This window comes from Bos taurus, chromosome 22, assembly GCF_002263795.3.
Source record: "Bos taurus isolate L1 Dominette 01449 registration number 42190680 breed Hereford chromosome 22, ARS-UCD2.0, whole genome shotgun sequence".
NCBI classification, from domain to species: domain Eukaryota; kingdom Metazoa; phylum Chordata; class Mammalia; order Artiodactyla; family Bovidae; genus Bos; species Bos taurus.
In genome coordinates this window covers 43,978,323-44,000,514 of record NC_037349.1, presented here as the reverse complement: position 1 = coordinate 44,000,514, position 22,192 = coordinate 43,978,323, and the positions used below count along the sequence as shown (strand labels likewise).

At 44.1% G+C, this 22,192-nt stretch overlaps 1 protein-coding gene across 3 annotated transcripts in view; it reads right to left on the bottom strand.

Moving 5' to 3' along the window:
* IL17RD (interleukin 17 receptor D) overlaps positions 1–22,192 on the bottom strand; it is a 68,423-nt gene that overhangs the window by 8,165 nt on the left and 38,066 nt on the right. For 2 of the 3 annotated variants that reach the window (XM_024983100.2, XM_024983101.2), the window contains exons 2-11: positions 20,119–20,176; positions 15,249–15,374; positions 10,658–10,776; positions 10,023–10,143; positions 8,011–8,055; positions 7,550–7,701; positions 6,430–6,495; positions 5,820–5,874; positions 5,213–5,323; positions 4,191–4,375 (exon numbers count right to left, since the gene is read on the bottom strand). In XM_024983100.2, coding sequence (XP_024838868.1) covers positions 4,191–4,375; positions 5,213–5,323; positions 5,820–5,874; positions 6,430–6,495; positions 7,550–7,701; positions 8,011–8,055; positions 10,023–10,143; positions 10,658–10,776; positions 15,249–15,374; positions 20,119–20,176 — 1,038 coding nt within the window. Of the gene's footprint in view, positions 1–4,190; positions 4,376–5,212; positions 5,324–5,819; positions 5,875–6,429; positions 6,496–7,549; positions 7,702–8,010; positions 8,056–10,022; positions 10,144–10,277; positions 10,323–10,657; positions 10,777–15,248; positions 15,375–20,118; positions 20,177–22,192 lie in introns of all 3 variants that reach the window. The other variant, NM_001205427.2, reaches the window with a different exon arrangement.

The window sequence follows — 22,192 nt, the reverse complement described above, 5'->3', positions numbered from 1 at the left end:
GTGGGTGAGGGATCTCAAAGTAGGCTTGGAAATGGAGTTCATGTCTGGATGCCAGAGTACTGCACACAGCCCACTCATGCTGCCAGCTGACTCAACAACAGATAGTATGAGTGACAAAGAGGGCCTCCCTGGCCACTCTTGCAACCCTGAGGTCAGCCCTGCTGTTTACCAGGTGATTGGTGCATGGAGAGAAGGGTGAGGAGCTGCAGTAACACCGCCATCTGGTTCACTCACTCATAGAGACTGCCATCTCTCACCATGACTTCTCAGCAATCAACAGGACCACAGCCCTACCAGGCCTTTAACCCAAGGGGAGGTCTGGGAGGGAGTTGGGAGTGGAGCACTGACAAAGTAAGACCACAGGACATGTGTGGCCCCTCAGAGGGCTTCACTTTCTCAGACCATCTTCATCTGATTCTGCTGCAAAGTCTTTTGGCAATTTCATTTGTAGTTCAGAAATTAATTCCCAATGCCTATGCCCAACTGTGGCAGCCACAGTCTCTTATGGAGGAAAGGGTTCTGAAATGACTTTGACTTCCTTTTTTGCTCTAAGGTATTACCAAAGGGAAGAAAATCCCCAATATCTACCTACTTGCTGAAAATAATCCTGAATTGTCTTCAGTTCAGTTCAATCACTCAGTCGTGTCCGACTCTTTGTGACCCCGTGAATCGCAGCACGCCAGGCCTCCCTGTCCATCACCAACTCCTGGAGTTCACTCAGACTCACGTCCATTGAGTCGGTGATGCCATCCAGCCATCTCATCCTCTGTCGTCCCCTTTTCCTCCTGCCCCCAATCCCTCCCAGTATCAAAGTCTTTTCCAATGAGTCAACTCTTCGCATGAGGTGGCCAAAGTACAGGAGTTTCAGCTTTAGCATCATTCCTTCCAAAGAACACCCAGGGCTGATCTCCTTTAGAATGGACTGGTTGATCTCCTTGCAGTCCAAGGGACTCTCAAGAGTCTTCTCCAACAGCACAGTTCAAAAGCATCAATTCTTTGGCACTAAGCTTTCTTCACAGTCCAACTCTCACATCCATACATGACCACTGGAAAAACCATAGCCTTGACTAGACGGACCTTTGTTGGCAAAGTAATGTCTCTGCTTTTCAATATACTATCTAGGTTGGTCATAACTTTCCTTCCAAGGAGTAAGCGTCTTTTCATTTCATGGCTGCAGTCACCATTTGCAGTGATTTTGGAGCCCCCAAAAATAAAGTCTGCCACTGTTTTATTTCCCATGAAGTGATGGGACCAGATGCCATGATCTTCGTTTTCTGAATGTTGAGCTTTAAGCCAACTTTTTCACTCTCCTCTTCCACTTTCATCAAGAGGCTTTTTAGTTCCTCTTCACTTTCTGCCATAAGGGTGGTATCATCTGCATATCTGAGGTTATGGATATTTCTCCCGGCAATCTTGATTCCAGCTTGTGCTTCTTCTTCCAGCCCAGTGTTTCTCATGATGTACTCTGCATATAAGTTAAATAAGCAGGGTGACAGTATACAGCATTGATGTACTCCTTTTCCTATTTGGAACCAGTCTGTTGTTCCATGTCCAGTTCTAACTGCTGCTTCCTGACCTGCATATAGGTTCTCAAGAGGCAGGTCAGGTGGTCTGGTATTCCCATCTCTTTCAGAATTTTCCACAGTTCGTTGTGATCCACACAGTCAAAGGCTTTGGCATAGTCAATAAAGCAGAAATAGATGTTTTTCTGGAACTCTCTTGCTTTCTCCATGATCCAGCGGATGTTGGCAATTTGGTCTCTGGTTCCTCTGCCTTTTCTAAAACCAGCTTGAACATCTGGAAGTTCACGGTTCACATATTGCTGAAGGCTGGCTTGGAGAATTTTGAGCATTACTTTACTAGCATGTGAGATGAGTGCAATTGTGTGATAGTTTGAGCATTCTTTGGCATTGCCTTTCTTTGGGATTGGAATGAAAACTGACCTTTTCCAGTCCTGTGGCCACTGCTGAGTTTTCCACATTTGCTGGCATATTGAGTGCAGCACTTTCACAGCATCATCTTTCAGGATTTGAAATAGCTCCACTGGAATTCCATCACCTCCACTAGCTTTGTTCGTAGTGATGCTTTCTAAGGCCTACTTGACTTCACATTCCAGGATGTCTGGCTCTAGGTCAGTGATCACACCATCGTGATTATCTGGGTCATGAAGATCTTTTTTGTACAGTTCTTCTGTGTATTCTTGCCACCTCTTCTTAATATCTTCTGCTTCTCTTAGGTCCATACCATTTCTGTCCTTTATCGAGCCCATCTTTGTATGAAATGTTCCCTTGGGATCTCTAATTTTCTTGAAGAGATCTCTAGTCTTTCCCATTCTGTTGTTTTCCTCTATTTCTTTGCATTGATCGCTGAGGAAGTCTTTCTTATCTCTCCTTGCTATTCTTTGGAAATCTGCATTCAGATGCTTATATCTTTCCTTTTCTCCTTTGCTTTTCACTTCTCTTCTTTTCACAGCTATTTGTAAGGCCTCCCCAGACAGCCATTTTGCTTTTTTGCATTTCTTTTCCATGGGGATGGTCTTGATCCCTGTGTCCTGTACAATGTCACAAACCTCAGTCCATAGTTCATCAGGCACTCTATCTATCAGATCTAGTCCCTTAAATCTATTTCTCACTTCCACTGTATAATCATAAGGGATTTGATTCAGTCATACCTGAATGCTCTAGTGGTTTTCCCTAGAAAATTGTCTTACACTTTCCTTAATTCTCGCTAACATTTTATGTTCTAAAAGCTAACTGACCAACCACTTAAAAAAATGTTCCTGCCTGACCCAGCAATTCCATTTCCAGGTATCTATCTTTGGAAAATCAACAGAAATAAGGCAAACTGGAACCAGAGATGTTTAACAATTTGAAAAAACTCAATTATGGTGAATCATTAATATGAACCAAGTGTCTACTTAAAACTTCAGTTTACATAGAACTACTAATAGTACAAAAAGTCAATGAGGGAAGAGAAAGAAAAAAATAATGCCAATCCATCCAAAATGCAAAACTGCATGTATGAGTTCATCTATGCCGAAAAAGACTGGGAGGAAATGCAGCAACTCTAACTGTGGTTCCTCTTCTCCAAGTTAAGATTACCACTCATTTTTAAATTTGTCATTCTTTTCTAGTTTCCAAATTTTCTATTACATACACCTGTATTTATGTTACACTAGCCCACCTTTCCCCAGGCTGCTCACTCACAAAGTAAAGCAAATGATGGGTTGTCTGTATTTGAAGACTGTGTGCCACTTGCTGGTCTTTCAGGCTGATCAGCCCACCTCTAGAACCTTCATACATTAGGAAACCCTGCCAGCCTTGTAAATATGCTTGACTGACACTAGGGGGCAGCCTCACCATGTGGAGAAAGTCTAAGAAACTCACTGAGCTCTCCATTTCAAAGCACAAGTAACTTCCAAGGGTGTTATTTGTTATGTGGTGACTCCACAGTAAGAGAATCTGCCTGTAATGGTAGAAACACAGATTCGTAGGTTCGATCCCTAGGTCAGGAAGATCCCCTGGAGAAGGAAATGACAACACACTCTGGTATTCTTGCCTGGGAAATCCCATGGGCAGAGGAGCCTGGCAGTCTATGGGGTCACAGAGTTAGACACAACTTAGCGAGTAAACAACAACAAAAAACAGAATTATTGTACAGCTCTTGCATCTGTAAGAAACAGAGCGTGTTTTCCGTGAGAGCTTCAAACTTCACTCTAAAATGAATACTATGACATTATAAAAAAGTTACATGTTAATAGCTTAACTCAAAAGAATAGGCAAGAAACCAGAATAGACCATATGAGCACTTAACATGTTGTTTTCCCTTATTAGCAAAGCTCCCCCAAAGAATTGTCTAAACCCCCTTCTTTACTTACCATTTTTTCTTTGACCCTCCAATGCCATGATGACCTCCTCCCACCACCCTCATTGCACACTGCCATCTCCTCCACCATCCATACACCCAACAAGTCTTTAAAGCTTAAAAAACTTCCTGCCAGGTGGGTGTCACTCAAGGCTTTTGAGCAGCAGTGTGTCGGGGTTAGAACTACGTGTCAGCAAACACTTAGTTTCGATGATGGCTATGACAGGCTCAAAGAAGAGTGCCATGGGTAACCCCGAGGTTGGAAGCTAAGAGTCTATTAGCACACATCCCACCCAGGATAAAAGAAGAGACTTTAGACTCCTCACCTCACAGTCACAGAAGTCCTGGAGGAAGTAGGCAAAGCACTGGACGACGTTCATGTGATTCTGGCCATCTTTACTGGAATAGCAGAGGAAGACCTTGGGCCGAGGCCGGAGCCTCTCCCTGGGGAGTGCTGTGGTGTATGTGGAGGACTCCGAACTCTCTTCATCTAAGTGTGAATATATATTTTCTAAAGGGGACAAGAAGATAAGGTTGGTGCCCATGAGCAACACTCTGACTATTCCCTACGACTCGAGATGTAATGCTGTCTTCAAGAAACAACAGTCGCCATGTCACCTGGAATACTCCCAGCTTCCTAACTCTACCAGCCCCTTGGGTCACCTCAGGGAACGGGACAGCTGATTGCTCCAGTGGAGCCAAAAATGGCCAAAATTTGTTCTTCACCAGAAACTGAGCTTGGTTAAGCCAAAAACACTGCAGGGGCCACCCACCCACCCACCCCCACCCTCCACTCTGGTCAGCAGTATCTCGAACCAGCTCTTCCAACTGAGTGAAGCTACCTGACCAATGAAGCTTCAATAAAGAGCTGACGTTCTTTAAAACTTTCATTGAGGTTTGGGGGAGTTTTTCTGTACAACTTACAAAGGTAAAGTGCATAGATCTTAAGAGTACATCTCAGGAAATTTTTATCTAAGTATATACCTCTGTAACCACCGCTCAGACTAAGGATACATTTCCAAGTGTCCCACAAGTTTCTTTCCTGTCATCGGACTTTTATAAGTGATAAAGCCCTACCTCTTCCCTTACTCACACCTTTGGACTTCTTATATGCTCTTGAATTTATCATCCTCAGTTTGAGAAGGGAAGTACACTTGTCCTTTTAGTGGCTCCTGAGGTTAAAAGTCAAGTATTTTAATTCTGGGAACTACAGCAGCCAAGGAACTGACTACAGGAGTTGTGTGGCTTCCCAGTCACCTGCCTGGAGGGACCAAGTGCTCCCATCTCCCTCTGTTGGCCCCAGTCCTGCCAACTTGGACTGGGGGGCGGGGGCACACCACACAAATACCTTGTTGCTTCTTGCGGCACATCACCGTGAAGAGCGTCGCGAATGCCGATATGACGACCAATGGCACAGTGATGGCCACAGCTCTGATGGGCCCAGCCCACGGGGAATGCACTGGGAAGTTTCAAAGGGAAGGCTTTTAGATGTCAGCAGTGTAACAGGTTCAAAGAGAAACATTTTTTTCTTTTTAAAAATAAGCCACATAACAGGTTCCAAGACTCCCTGACCACCTTTCTCTAGTAATGATTCAGTAGTTATAAAAGGATTCACTTTAAAAGGCTGTAGAATACAATTTAACAGCTAGAATCTGCTGAGATCACTGAATACCTTTGAGTGAGAATCTGCCTAAGGAAACCTCCCCTCCCACCACTTTGCTTCTGAGGACAACTGACTACTTATTTAATCCCAGTGACACATGTAACACACTGGCTTTGATCTTCCAGGCATCAACATTAGGGTGGAAGGAAAGTCAGATTTGATGGAACATCATGTAAGAGTGAAGAGCTGAAGTATTTTCTTTTCCTAAACCATGAAGTAAGGAAAGTATCAAATACCTTGGTCCACTCTGTAGTCTAGAGGCAGCATTTCAAACACACACACAAAATCTCACCTGGTTTTAAGGCATAATGCATCACTTTTCTTGTCGTATTACTGTCATCGACCAGCTGCAAAGCAGAGGATGCTGTGTTATTTTTTTTTAAGTGATAGCATCTCAACAGATTCCATTCATTTTTCCATCTGTGGTCAGTGGGGCAAGGGGAGGGCAGAGCTGCTGTTGCCTGTGACCATTTTCAAGCCGAGATTAGACAGTAACGGTCAGATACATCTCTGCTTTTCCAAGCAAATGAGTATACAGAGGATAGATAAATAGTAAGGCCCTACTGTATAGCACAGGGAACTACATCCAATATCCTGTGACAAATCATAATGGAAAAGAACATAAAATAGGAAATATATATGTGTGTGCATGTATCACTGAATCACTTTGCTATATAGCAGAAATTAACACAACATTGTAAATCAACTATACTTCAATAAAACTTTTTAAAAAAACAGGAATTCCCTGGTGGTCCAGTGATTAGGACTCAGTGCTTTAACTGGCAAGGCTCTGGGTTCAGTCCCTGGTTGGGGAACTAAGATCCTGCAAGCCACATGGTACAGCAAAAAAAAAAAAAAAGTTTTTTAATAAAAATAATAGGGCTTTCTTGAGTTGTGTGTACCTCAATTATATAATCCCCAGGAGACACATTTTGAAGAAGGCAGCTGGTTATCTCTGTATTTTGCTCCTGCAAAGAAACAACACTTTAAAACTTTCTTCTCAGATAAAGGTCACCAGGACCCCTCTTTTGTTTTGGAACTGAATGAAGGAGACTTCCCACCAGTTTCAATTATGTTTTCAGAAGATGACAATTAGAAAGCAACTGTGCATATCTGAACTTCACTCTGATAAAAGGCCCAGGAGAACCTGCGACCCCTGTCAGAGACTATGCTTGGCTGGTAGTGCCCAGAGCAGCAGTTTTTTATTTGAAGACAAAGCAGCTAGTTAGAATACCTTTTACTTAATAAACGGGAAAAAATTACCCTCCCCTGTTTGTGCATATTTTATTTGCCATAATTTTGACTTGAGTAGAAGGTCAATGACAGAGGTGAGAGCAGGCAGGAAAATCAAACTCGGCACATGCATCTATAAGGGTGCTGGTTTCTGCCACCAGGACCAAAAGCCTCTCTTGGTACTCTTGTGGGGTCATCGAGCAGCCTCGTGAACTTCCATGAAATACCGTCCACTCCCTCTGACTATCTCAAGTTTAAGGACTTGGTTACTGAATTTCAAGTTAACCTTGGCCTCTGTATAAATTATGAGCCACTGACATGCTAGTGACTTGGCTCCCAGATTAGCTGTGAGGCCTTAAGCAGCAGGCCAGGCAACCTCCATGGGCCTCAGGTTCCACATCTCTAAAAGGAGGGTAACAGCAGCTTTGGTTTCATTGAGCTGTAAAGACTCAATGACCACAGAGCTTGCTGACCGGCACACAGTGAGCACCTGATTCAGGTCTGAAATACTTAAGAACTGACAATTACGTCACTGTTTCGGTTCCTTTGGTAAAACTTCACTGGCTACATCAGCACTGGGCCAGATAGGGTAGAGATAATTAGATAATTAGGGAGTGAGGGGTGACTCAGGATGACCCTGAGATGAACTCAGTGATAACATTCTGGAATAGCTACCTACTGCTCACAGACCACAGAGCCTCATGTTCACACTGAACCATCCAAATTCCAGAGGCTCTGGGGTCACTTTAAAACATGCAGTGGTTTCTTTATGCATACCCAGCAGCTTACCTGTTTACAGGTCTTTCGCTTGAAGGGTCCTTCATGCTTAAGCTTGTAATGAAGATAGAAGAAACGGAAGCCAAAGGTGTGGGGCGCATGGTCAAAAGACACCTGCATGTCCGAACCGTGCTGAGTGATGTTGAGGTTCCGAGGCTTCCAGACTAGGGGGAGGAAGGACCACAGTGAGTACCCTGAGGCCACCCTGACTCCACTTGGGATTGGACAAAGACAGCTCAGTCACTCTGTCACTCTGTCATGTCCAACTCTTTGCAACCAAAGGGCCTGTAGTCCGCTAGCCTCCTCTGTCCATGGGATTATCCCAGTAAGAATACTGGCGTGAGTTGGCATTTCCTCCTCAAGGGAATCTTCCCAACCCAGGGATCAAACCCACTTCTCTGACGTTTCCTGCATTGGCAGGCAGATTCTTTACTACTGTGCCACCTGGGAATACCAAGGACAGCTATACTTACAGGGTTTACAAGCCAGGTTGTCCGGCTGCAATAGCAGGTCACACGCTATTAAGAAAGACACATGTTTTTAGTTTTAGGACAGTTTGACATCTTCCTCATCTAACAATTCAATACAATATAAATATTCAGCACTGAACGTTTCTGGAAAGAATGTAAAACATAGCAACTGCATCGATTCAACAATGCTTTTCAGTATAGCCCAGTTGTATCTTGTGAAAATTTGAATTGTATAATATAAAGATATTAATGCAGTTCATTTTATGCCACTTAAGTGGAAACAATATGAAGTCACCTACATTTTAAAAGCTTGTCAGGTATTACATAGTTTCAAGGCCATGCCCAAGGGCAGCAGGACTGTGTTCATGTTTCTGTCCTATGGAGGGGCTCTGTTTTAGCTGTAGGCAGAAATAATGCCAGCCCCTACCCAACTGCAGAGTGGTTAGGCATAAGAGAACACTGGAGTGATCCTGGCAACTTTTCTTGAGGTTACTTTAACTTTTGCTGGCTCTCCAACTTAAAATCCTTTTGATGGAGTCTAAAAATGACATCCAGCCATCTACTAGGTAGCAAGCAGTACCAGTGCTGAAAACGAGGAGCTTTGAAATCGGATTTAAATGTGATTAAAGAAAAAAAACAAAACACCATGACAGAGGCCCTATATGCCATGCTGCTAACCCAGGAGGACCCTCTGGAAATTATGCTTACAATGCCAAGAAAATCAAAGGTTGCATTGAGGTCACGGTGCCCTGAAATGGTGATAAATGCACCTTCTGTCCCGCCTCACCCCCAGAGAGACTCTGATTCTGATGAAGAAAATTAAAGTAGGCTAGTTTTGATTTAGGCAAGCTTTCCATAAACACGTTCTTTGAATTCTCTCTGGTTGTTACATGTAAGGCACTGAGAGATACTGTAAAATGCACATGGTCTTTGTCCTATGGAATCTTATTTTCATTAAGACAACGAACATCTCTGCGTAGAAAACCACTACCGTGTTAAAAGAAGAAAACAATCAGGGTAAGAACTCTGCAGAGCAGAGTAAGAACTCTAAAGCAGCGATTTGGGCTGTTGAAAGACACACCACACTGTGTGCAGAACAGGTGGAAAAGGAGAGGCAGACAGAGAGGGGAATCCTGTACAGCCAGTGCTTGGTTGCAGGGTGAGGACTCCAGAGTCGGGCTCCGTGGCATTCAAATCCCAGCCCCCCAGCAGCCCCTTCAACCTCTCTATGTGTGGCTCCACCTCTGCTAAGGAGATGGCAAGATTAAATCCTTTGTAGGGCTGTTATGGAGGTCAACTGAATTAATATTTGGGAAGTATGTAGAATGGAGTCTGGCACAGAGATGTTAAATAAATAAACTTCCTAGAATGAGGTGACCTCAGGGACACTACTTGATTTTCTTAACCTAATCTTGAAAAAATGACAGGCAGCCACCCACAGAGGCCACCCTCCTGAGGACAGGTACAGAATGGAATCATTTCATGCTTACCCTTCACCTTAAGATAAACTTATACTTTCTTTTCCTCTTCTTAAGTTAAACAGTTTTACTACATGGCTATATTGCAGCACCTTCAAAAAAGGTCAACTGTCATGTCTGCTCTATAACAAGCCAGGAACGGGTGTTTCTGGTTAGATGAACAGTTGTTTAGTTGCTCGATTGTATCTGACGCTTTTGTGACCCCATGGACTGAAGCCTGCCAGGTTCCTCTGTCTATGGGATTTCTCAGGCAAGAATACTAGTGTGCATTGCCATTTTCTTCTCCAGAGGATCTTCCTGGCCCAGGGGTCAAACACATGTCTCCTGCATTAGCAGGCGGATTCTTGACCACTGAGTCGCCACGGAAGCCTGGGTCAAATCTTAATTTTAAAAATTGCTTTTCTGGATGCTTTTCTCTTCTCCATGCTAGTTTCACACTAGTATTTCACGTACTCTTGAACATATCTCTGTCAAAATGTCTTTAAAAGCAGGAGAAATGTCTCCCCCTGGAAAGTAGGCAGGAAAGACCATACTCACTGCGGGTTCTGAAGAAGAAAGGGTGATAATTGCTTTCATTTTTAATGGAAGGAAAAGGGACGATCTTTACAAAGTAATCTGTTTCAAATTTCATATTCAGGAAAGGTTGAGATTCCATCCCCTAAAAGGGATCAAAAAACATGTGTGATGTCACGGAGAAATCACCCCCGCCTCTACCTACGTGCAAGAGTTCCAGTCCATCCTGATGGTCCCCCAGACACAGTTCTAGGGTTGGTGGGGGGTGTCCCAGGGCAGGAAGAAGTCAGGTTTCTTTTCCAGACTAAGTTTAGGTTTAGACCCCTAAGTGAAAAGGAATATGGACAACACTGTCTGTTTTTCCGACAGTGAAGCCGAGGCTCCAAGCTGGTGGGGAAGAGCCCACATCCTCTCCTGAGGGCACAAAGCCACCTTCCGGGATGGCTGCTCCACCTCAGCTTGTAACCTGAGAGGTGTGTCTGTCTACCACCGGGATGTGCTGGAGGGTTTCTGGCAGTGTGGAGCAGGCTCGCCCACCTGGGCAGGCGGGCTGGAGTCTGCAGCCCCTCCTCCTGCAGTTTCGCAGGCTCTCAATAGACCATTCAGTCCCCAGAACAATGGCACGTCTTCAGGGGTGTATTCCCCTGCATGCGACTTACAGCTCTTTTGAAGCTACTGTTGAGCTGCTTCGGGTCCTTTAGAATCAGTTGTTGGCACTGTCGTCCCTCTGACTTCAGCTCCTCCAGTATGACCCGAAATCCTTTTAGGAATTCGATGCCTGAGCAAAGCAGAATGCTTTTATTAATATGAAAAGAGGACCTAATTACCTTTTAACACACTTTCCTTCCTCTAAGATCACCGTCCTCTCCCCCTACACAACAGAGTAAAAGGCATTCTAAGTCAGGCAGGAATATCTGGGTTTACAGAAAGGAAAAAGGCATACCCTGCATTCCTCTCGTACAGGCCAGGTGATTTTCTGTCCCACCATTACTAACGAATAAATCTCTAATCCTGCCAGCCATTTCACGAATGTCCGTTTGCTCTATGACATTAGGTTTCAAATATTTAGACCCAAGTCACAATTGATCATAAAAATCTGCAGTGGAATATATAATTTCTATGTCATTAAACAAGGTGTATTCAGCTGACAATCATTTCCAGTGCTGACTAGGGACTTGCCCCAAACTATGTTTCAAGTACTTTCCGTTTTTGTCCTATATTTGCTGGCATGTTTCACTAAGAAACGTAGAAAATTCCCAGCAAAGTGTGTGTCTGCACCCAAGGGGGTCCTGGGCTGGAGATTAAATAGCTTAGGAGAATGCCTATGTGATTTACAAAGCCGTTCTTGCTCTAATCACGCCTGAAAGGCAGACACCCAAGAGCTGCCCAGTGTGTGCTCTTGATGCTGCCCTCAGAGGCCCCTGGGACGCCCACAGCGCCACTGAAAGGGACTGGCCCAGCCTCCTGCCACCTGAGCTTCCCCCACTGCACGTCCAACTAGCTGCTTTCAAAAGGATTAAGCTCTGACGGCCACGAGAGCCGGTACTAGGGCTTCGTATCCCATGGAGACTGGAGAGGTCCAACTGCAGCTGAAGCAACCCGAAGCAGGCCTCAATTGGCAAGATATCGATTTCGCATTCTTTCGAAACACCAGACAAGGAGACATTTTCAACCCTTCCCCTTTCCAGGGCAAGAGTAATTACACAGGATGCAATTAAGCAGGTGGGAAAATTAACGATGGCAAAGGCCAAGGAAATCTTTTTCTCTTTCGAATAGGTTCTCCAATCCTGTAATTATTTGATGAAGAGCACATATTTATGGTGGGAAGGGCAAAGGAGTTACAATTAGAGCTTCACGACTTAAGAGGTTGGAGCGCAGAGGACACAAGTCCGGACCCTGCTGTGTTGTAGTATTTTGAGTACAAAGCTTCCTGCGGGAGTGAGGGCTGGTGGATCCACAGCCAGAGATTCACACATGCTGACCAGATCCAAGGTTTCTGACCAGCAATATTCAGTAGATCTCACAAGAATTTGTCTTTTGAAATCCTCCCACTCCTCCCCTCCAAATATTTTTGAACAAATCCTTATTATTTATACTAAGATTTAATTCATGCATTGTTGCCAGAACTGTTTAAACAAAAGCCAGGTGATTGATATGACTGTAAGACTGTACCTCTCACAATTACAAATTCATCAGTTGGAGGTGGGAGTGGGTGATTCCAGTTCTTATATTTAAAAAGACTTGCCTGGAAAACCACTATTCCAAGTCTGGGAGTAAATGTAAATCTTATAGTAACTGGTTTATCAAAATATTATAACATCTCATAGTTAGATCATGTTTATAATTTTATAGGGCAGTAAAATAAAGGGACTTATTTACTCCTTGTCATTTAACTGATTGAATCCTTCTCACAACCACAAGCGGAAGGTATTGTCCCCACTTTATAGGTGAGGAAACAGAGGTGTACAGACACTAGATGACTTGCCCAGAGTCACACAGGGATGAAATGGCCCAGGTGGGATCAAACCCAGAGTGCTCTTAACGCATGTGTTTTTCTATCTCCCAGTTCAGTTCAGTTCAGTTCAGTCGCTCAGTCGTGTCTGACTCTCTGCGACCCCATGAATCGCAGCACACCAGGCCTCCCTGTCCATCACCAACTCCCGGAGTTCACTCAGACTCATGTCCATCGAATCAGTGATGCCATCCAGCCATCTCATCCTCTGTCGTCCCCTTCTCCTCCTGCCCCCAATCCCTCCCAGCATCAGAGTCTTTTCCAGTCAGTCTATCTCCCAAGGAGTCTCCTTAATAGAACCTCATAGAAATTGCTAGAATCTATCCAGCCATCCCCACCCACACACTGTCATGCAGAAAAAGCTCATCTTTCTGCCCTCACGGTTCCGCATGTCAGTTCTCCTCACATCTCTTACTTTCATTCTAAAGAGGGAGCCTGCAATGTGTCAGGCCAACCCTTTAACCATTTTTAGCCTTATGTTGGAATGACCACTTCTCTTTTATCCACAGAGGATGTTTTTCCTTTTAAATGTTAAGATAATGTTATTTTTGGAAAACCTGTTGCATTCAGACCCAGTGGTATTTACACAGAGAAGTGAGTCAGGCCCACAGGTCTGATCCATTCTCCCTGTCTCTGTACTCACCTTTTCTGAATCTGGTTCCTTTGAGATTTACCCCATTTAGATTAAGAAATTTAGACTTTATCTTACTTTTTTTCCTTGGTCAGACTTTTTTTTAAATTCTAAGATTGGGTGGCAATATCCTAGGAAACCTGAGGACCGGGATCTGATGATGATAACAACAGATGATGATAACAACAGACACTGTTTTTAAGAGTTCTCTTTAGAAATGTACTGTGTGTGTGTGTTGTCCTTAATTCTTTTTCTATTTTTTAACAGGTTTATTGAGGCATAATTGGCATACAATTAGTTTCATTTTACAGAGAACATTTTCATATACTTTGACTTATGTGTATACCCATGAAACTGTCATTAAAACCAAGAACTTACCCATCACCTCCCAATTCTTCCTCATGTCTCTTTATACTCCCTCTCACTTCTGTTCCCAGGCAATTAGGAACCTGCTTTTTGCCACTACAGCTTTGTTTGTATTTTATTGAATGTGTCAATGCTCAACGCTTTTTTTTTTTTTGTCTTGCTGATTTCACTCAGAAAAACTATTTTGAAATTCATCCACATTGTTAAGTATATCACGATTTCATTCCTTCATTGCTGGGTGCTGTTCCATTGTGTGAACGCACCACAGCTGGTGTATTAGTTTATGCACTGGACGTTCAGGATGTATCTAGTTTTGGACAACTGAAAATAAAGCTGCTGTGAATGTTTGTGTGGATATATGCTTTCCTTTCTCTTGGGTAAATAGTAGTCAAATGGCTGCATCATGTGGTAATACACATGTAACTGTTCAGGAGAATACAAAAAGGTTTCCCAAAGTAGTTATCCCATTGTACATTTCCACTCAATAATCTTTTGTTTTTGCAATTTTTTTTTTGATTATGCGTGCTCAGTCACTTCAGTCGTGTCCAACTCTCTGTGACCCCATGGACCATGGCCCGCCAGGCTCCTCTGTCCGTGGGATTCTCCAGGCAAAAAAACTGGAGTGGGTTGCCATTTCCTTCTCCAATGAGAAAGTATGAAGTGAGTGAAGTGAAGTTGCTCAGTCTAGGTTGATTTATAATGTTGTATTAGCTTCTGCTGAATAGCAAAGTGAATCAGTTATACATATATATGTATCCACTCTGTTTCTAACTCTTAAATGAGGAGAAAGTCATATGCCTCAGATGGGGAAGCTGAGGCTCAGATAGGTTTAAATGTTTCTCCTAAAGGTTGTGTGTGTGTGAGTACACACTGTTGTGTCTGACTCTTGGCAACCCCATGGACTGTAGATTGCCAGGCTCTTTTTCACATGGGATCTTTCCAGGCAAGAATACTGGAGTGGGTTGCCATTTCCTTATCCACGGGAATCTTCCTGACCCAGGGACTGAACCTGTGTCTCCTGCATCTCCCACAGTGGCAGATGGATTCTTTACTACAAGTGTACCTGGGTAGCTCATCCTGGGTTCAAACCCAGGCCCATCTGAACAAATGAGCCCTCTCCATGTCCCACACTCAACTACCTCATCCTATCCTGGGCATCATCAATTCATTAAAGAGGACAAGCAGATTCAGCCGTAACCTGAATCTGGCCAGATAATGTAGGTTTGTTGGGGTTTTTTTTTTTTCTGTTTGTTTGGCTTTTTTTTCAGTCCATACAATTTAAATATAAATTCAGTTCATTTCCAACATTTAAAAATTGTTGATTCCGTGATTTCTCCTGAAAACTGGGGTTGTCCTGACAACTCACAAAATGTGCCAAGGCTAGGCTGGTGCATCTCGATGTGGCCACAGAAATGCTGGATCCTGAATCCATTACATTCTTGGCTAGGCCACTCATCCCCCCACTCCTGCTGAGACACACAAGCAAAGACCTCAGTGACATTTACCATTCACACACTATTATTTTACAAACCTACATCTCTCTCGATAACAGCCAAGGGAAAAAAAGATGAGCCATGAAGCACAGCATGAAGCAGCAAGAGTTACAATCAAGTAGTGTCTGTGCAGAGGCACACCTAAGCTACACTTGTGTCAAGACCTACTTGGCCCCAGGAGGCCACTGCACTTAGGACCTCTGTATTGGGTACCACCCACCATCGTAGACTCCACTTGGACCACTTACCGAGGGCCCCGGGGGACCAAAGAATGGTGACAGCCACTTGGTCGTGGCAGGCATACTGACTGATGGTGATGTTCTGGGCGTCAGCGATCATGTGCTTCCCCACTGGATTCAAGTAAGTGGTGCAGTCTAGAGGGTTGGGAGAACCAGGACAGTTAGATTTAAACATTTGTTTCTTTCTTTTTCCAAGTTCATCTTCTCAAATTATACAGAGCATGCTCGGAGTTAGCCAAATCTACTCTATTTAAAGATGTGTGCCTCAAAGCCCACAGATGACATCAAAGGTTAGCTGTGTGGAAAACTGTTAAGATGCTGCAGTGGGGTTTATGTATAACACTATCACCCCCTCGCTTTTGAGTTAAAGTGGTTGGAGGATTATGTAAGGTCTGGAGTTTGCTGTATCAGACATTCACTTTTTTACTACTCTGACAGTTTACCTAAATCAGTAATAACTCAGGTTAGTTCAAAATTTTTTCCAATGTTACAGAGTGATCTGAAACCAAACAATGACCCAGTAATCTGGGGTTTATTCTTTTTCAGAAGAAGCCTAGAGGGCAAGGTGACTGCGGAAGAGGAACTCTTAGGAGGATGTGAACTTGAGGGGGCGTCATTCACAGCCAGGCTGTTAAAGAATCCAATTAGGACCTGCCAAAGGGACCAAGAGACTCAGTGATAAGCAGAGCACCTTGGATGTTAACCAGCGTGACAAAGGTACAACTTTTGTTCCCAACACTACCTCATCAAAGACACCCACAACACCCACTGAATCCAAACACTCCCATGGTGCTTGAAAAAACGAAAACCACTGATTCTTTGATTTTGTCTGAGGACATGACTCATTGCCACCCGCCAGAGCAGCAGCTGTGCCACCTGGTGTTGCTAAGTACACTTTCAAAGTCTGCACGATCCTAAAAAAGCTGCCAGAAGTATCCAGCCAGACCAGGCGGGGACCTCAGAGGATGGCTGCAGGCTGTTTCAGCCACGCGTGCAGGGAGAGCCGCCAGCCTTCACTACAGACATCAGAATTACGTTGCTTTATCGTTATTTCTTTTCAGTGATTAAGCTTGAAGACTTTCTTTAGTATCTGATGCAAAAGGTCTTCCATCAGATTTCAAACCTACTCATTACCCTCTCGGAAGTCAGGGGGCTTTGAGGGTGAAGCATTCAGAGGTATTTTCTAAGAAGCTTGGTGAGTTTGTGGCATTTCCATCCCCACTCCCCATAAACTACACCACACATTTCCCATTTTTTATGACGAAAAACATTCACAAGGTATCTGAAAGTCGCAAAAGAACATAAGAAAAACATAAAAGTCATCCATAACCTCCCACCACACAGAAGTAACTGCTAACATCTAATGGATACTTTTGCAAGCCTTTTAACGTGCACATGATATTCTTCTAAAGCTTCTTCTAAGGGTGCAACACACACGTACTGAAAGCACGCCCCTCCTCTTTGAAACTCCATCTTCCACTCTGCCCTGTGTTCTGCTTTTTTGCCTAACTCCTACAGAAGGCACACTCCCTTCTGCAAACTCCATCTGCTTCAGAAACAATCACCTCTACATTTCAGTATTACTTTTGAAAAGATGTCAATGATTAATAAAACCAAATTCTACTTCTGATGAAAACTCACTCTCAAAGTGTTCTACATGTGTTCTCTAGATAGACAAGAACTTTAAAGTAGGGGGAAGAAATGTTGAAACATCTGGTTTAACACACACATTGAACAAACAAGGAAACTGTAGTTACAGTGATCGACTGGGTGGGCTTGCAGTGTCGCCAGTGACCAGCCCAAGGCCAGGACACAACACCACCTCTGAGGGCTCACACAAAAGGCTCTTGCCATTCTATCTCCAGCACAAAGCTGGACTGAAACATAAGTTCTGAGTCAGAGGTATTAACCTGCAGAAATCCTGGCTGAGACCAGCTTCCCAGTAAAAAAAAAAAAAAAAACAGAAGACAAAATCCCACCATATGTATAAAGTTCAGATATTTTCATTTATTGAGAGATATAATGAAAGAAGAGGCCTTCCAGGTGGCACTTGTAAAGAACTCGCCTGCCAATGCAGGAGACATGAGAGACACAAGTTTGATCCCTGGGTCAGGAAGATCCCCTGGAGAAGGGCACGGCAAACCACTCCAGTATTCTTGCCTGGAGAATCCCATGGACAGAGAAGTCTGCCAGGCTACAGGTCCCAAAGAGTCGGACACAACTGAAGCAACTTAGCACAGCACAGTACATAATGAAAGAAACCTTTGACTTCAAACAGCTTTAGGAAAAGATTCATGGACAAAAGTAAGTCATGTTTTTTTCTTTACTCTTTTTTTCATTTCTAATGTCAAAATTGGCATTCTCTGGGTTTATGCAAATACAATTATGCAAATATAAAGTCTATGAATTAAAAAAATGTATTATTATCTATTCAGGCATTACCCCTCAGAGCCTGAAGGAGAAACAAGAAATCCAATGTGAAAGGAGGCAAGATCTGAGAGCAAGATCTTAAAGGCAAGACATTTTCTTTCTTCATAACATTAAATGGAAAAGGAATAGAAAAGTAACATTTCTGTACTTTAATACTTTTGGTGAAAACTTGGTAATTGGTTCTTAGCTATTTCAAACAGAACTAGTAACCAGTCAACAGAGCAGTAACAGGAACTTCCTTGTGGGAGAAATAAATTATCTTTTTAAATGGAAAACAATAACTAAGTTTTTTTTGCACAGCCTGGATCCAATTATTAGCAACTCTAACATTTTGGATTCTGGTTACAAAATAATTATGCCCAAATGACATTTGGCCAAAATGCAACCTAGCTTCAGATGTCTCAGGAGTTGAGTTGTGAATTAAATTCTAATTAAATGCCAAAGAATCAGAAAGAAAATAATGACCAAGAGACAGACACTGACATGGGTGCCACGCATCTAGTCCCATGAAGGAAACACTAAGGCACTTTTAAGTTTTATAGGTATGGATCCTCTTTCACAAAACCCCACATTAAACTAGAGATGCAAATAGTTGTTTGCAGCTGACCGGAAAGTTTTGAACTTTGAACGTAATACAAGATCTCACAGGACCAAGAACATATTATTAGAAATTAACTTTCTAATCTAAAGAAAGATCCCTTACACGTGTCTTTACTTAGCTGAATCAAGTCTCACGGACTTGCAAATCTTTTCTTACCATCATAACATTTACCCAGAACATGCACGCCTCATGGACGTGAAGTATCCGAGTTTCCCATGTTAAGTCCTCATCAGTGAAAGCACCCATGTCAGCAACTGTGGGCGTGAACTTGACATCCGTACTTGTATTTAAAATTGTTAGGTTGCACACATGACCTCAAAAACCCTGCTTTAGCTGTGTTGATTCCAGAGGCCCAAGTGTGACCTCCAGCCCTTACTCGTGATTCTCCCCAAGAGACGAATCAAACATCAGGAGTCACTAATATGAATCAATCTCCTTCCTGTCAACATTCTTACCTATAAATTATGGCTCGTAAGGCTAAAATTGCTCATAATTCTATATAATTACCTTCTAGGGCATGAAAGCAGATGCTCAGAGGGGGTTCTACATGCTTCATCAGAAAAAAAAAAAAAAAAACCCAACCTGCCCTCAGGAAACAATTTGGTCTGAAAAAGTCACAATTCCTTGACAGAAGGGCCCAAAAAGGTGCTTGGGTTCCAGCTCCAGTTGAAATGACTTCTGATAGTAACAGGTATCAGTCACTGAGGGCACACTGAAGGCCAGATCCCGAGATGAGCAGTTACAAGCATTACCTCACTTAAGTCTCAAAATGGTGCTGAGGAAGTTAATCATTACTTCACATGATGAGAAAACCGAGGTTTCGAACAGTGGAGTCGTTGGCCATCGTTCACGGCTGATGAGGTGGGGGACAGGGTGAGAACTCAGGCCCCCATCAGAGATGGCTGACTGGAGACGCCCAGGCCCATCTGAGACACAGATTAACTCGGCCCACTCTGTGTTTGTGAAAACTTTTAAGTAAACGCCAATATATTTTTTAAATTAATTAATTTATTTTAATTGGAGGATAATTACAGTACTGTGGTGGTTTTTGCCATGTATTGACATGAATCAACCCTGGGTGTACATGTGTCCCCCGTATCCTGAAACCCTCCTCTCACCTCCCTCCCCAGCCCATCCCTCTTGGGTTGTTCCAGAGCACCGGCTTTGAGTGCTCTGCTTCATGCATCGAACTTGCACTGGTCATCTATTTTACATATGGTAATATACAATATATATATTTTTAAATCTGTGCTGGGACTTCCCTTGGTGGTCCAGTGGTTAAGACTTTATACTCCCAATGCAGGGGGCATAGGTTTAATCCTTGGTCGGGGAACTAAGGTCCCTGAATGCCACACAGCATGCCTCCCCCGCGAGAATGCTCAAACTAAAAAAATTCAAATTCCCCACTCCTCTTGGAAACCACATCTGACTGAGCTGGAACAGAGTGCTCCTGAGTGCTTCTCTAGGACTAGACACGGGCTGTCCAGTTTACCACCGTCCCCATCACTCTCAAGCATCCTGTGCTTGGGGTGCTTTGCTCATGTGACCCCTGCTGGGCCCAAGGGCATCTGGGTTGTTCCTAAGGATACGGCTATCTCCTGAAGAAAGCAGGGGAGGTCTCCCCACACAGCTTCTCTCAGCACTCTGGAGGACAACCGACCTGTTCAAGCTCTGAAATACTTGGGTGGCTTACATGAGTCTGAGGTGCTTCGGCTCTGTTGATAAACCTGAGCAAGTTCAGGAAACCCCCCAACTCGAGGACCTGCAGGGTCCCCGATTAAGCACGACCATGCAAGCTTTAGATCACTGAAGGGGCTCTGTTCTTCAGCGGTCAAGTCGTTTACTTACTGTCATATCTGAAGGTGATGTTGTACAGCCCGCTGTTTCTGCTGGCCAGCCCCACTCCCTGCGGGAAAACAGGAGAACATGAGGAAGAGTGAAGCCAATTTGCTTTTCCAGCCCAGATCCCCATGGAGTCACAATGCACACATGATCGCAGAGACCCAGGGTCATGCCAGTCACCAAGCAACATCCACGCTCTTCATGGCCCCCCGCCCCCGGTCCCCCCACCACCCAACTCCCTCCAGCCCAGGAGGTTCCTAACTGCCAGGCCACGGGGATCAGGGGTACTCACTTCCCCTGAAACAATAGCAGCAGGCTGCTCTGTGTTTGGGGGTTAAATAATAATTCATTAACAGTAAAATTGGGAGAGAGAGAGACCATGAGCTGTCAGCTGGAGCCCTTCCAGTTGGATCCACTTTGAGCACTGATTGGTTATAAAATTTGCCTACCAGACACTCTTGTCCAAAAGCCCTATTAAGCCACGACAGATAGGCAATTCCTAAAGTTCGAGGAAACAGGTTTTTCATTCCAAGAGCGGGAATGAGTGTGGGAATAAGCTGTTACTTTTAATGAGAAAATTCTTCACTGCCTCCATACCTATGCTTGGAGCATAGACGGTGGGTCATAAAAGAAAAAGAAAGGACTTTAAAAGGTCTACCTCTGACTCTCAGTGATGTGGCCGCTAGCCATCTGCACTCCTAATAGCAGGGCTAACAGCTCCGCCAGACTTCCCACTTTAATTACAGCATCCACACGGGAGCCCCCGGCATCCTCTGGTGGCCCCGCCTTTTCCTGACCCACCACTTATCCACCATGGGAAAGATCAGCTAAGACTCTGGTTTAACTGTTTCTGTAACCATCAGCAAGTGCACCATTCAGCATGAATTGCAGGATTCTTCCCCCCATACAAAATGTTAATTCTTAGATGCTAACTGATGGGAAAATATTCTAACCACACAGCTACAATTTCCACCCGACAAGGAGGATGCTGGGGAAAACCATATGCTGGCAGTCTGGTATTTAATGGGCAGTTGTTACACTGAGACGCAATGTGCGGAAGCCTTCTGACGGAGCCCGGGGTCTCAGGCCACAGTCCCAGCACATCCATATGGTACAGGCATGTTCACTCGGCTTATCCTGAGGCCAGGCACACCCACTGAAACTGTATCCCGGGGCTCAGATAAACACAAACCTTGGGAAAGCACAGCTGTGCAGAAAGGGATAGACACACCTCGTTCTAATTAAAGTGAGGAAGAAATGGTTAACAGAAAATCTAAATCATCATGGTGCATTAGCTCCACGATCAGTTGGGGTTCCCCTCCCCTTCTTCCTGGTTCACCTTCCTTCTCCAGCTGTCCTCCTTCCATCCTCCCTTCCACGTATATACAAGGTTCCAGAATTCCTCACCTGAGTTCAAACACTTTGCAAAGTGTTAATACCTTACTCAAACCTTAAATGCCTCTATTACTGCTTAGGGATAGGCCCACAGTCTGCAACTGGAGGATGCCCAAGCTACAGATGGCCACAACCAGAGCACCACAACCAGAAGGAGACCAGGAAGGAGAGGATACAGTACCTCCATGACCCCTAAGTCTTAGGACCCCCAAGACACCCAAGCCATACCCTTCGCCTCCCATACAAAACCCCAGGACCAAAATTCACTTGGATTCCCTGGTGCCTCAGATGGTAAAGAATCTGCCTGCAATGCAGGATGCCAGGATTCGATCCCTGGGTTGGGAAGATCCCCTGGAGAAGGGAATGGCAACCCACTCCAGTATTCTTGCCTGGAGAATCCCATGGACAGAGGAGCCTGGTGGGCTATAGTCCATGGGGTCGCAAAGAGTCAGACATGAATGAGCGACTGGCACACATCTATGCGTGTCAAACATTATGCGAGGTACAGTGGTACATTATCCCTACCCTTGAGAGCAAAGTGGTTCATTCATTCAAAGAATGCAAATCACACATAGCACATACAGACAAATCTCAAATCACACCTTGACCCTCCAAGAACTCTCACTATAGAAGGCATACAAGGTCTATTTAACTATGGTAACAGGGCCATAAATAAGCATTCAGA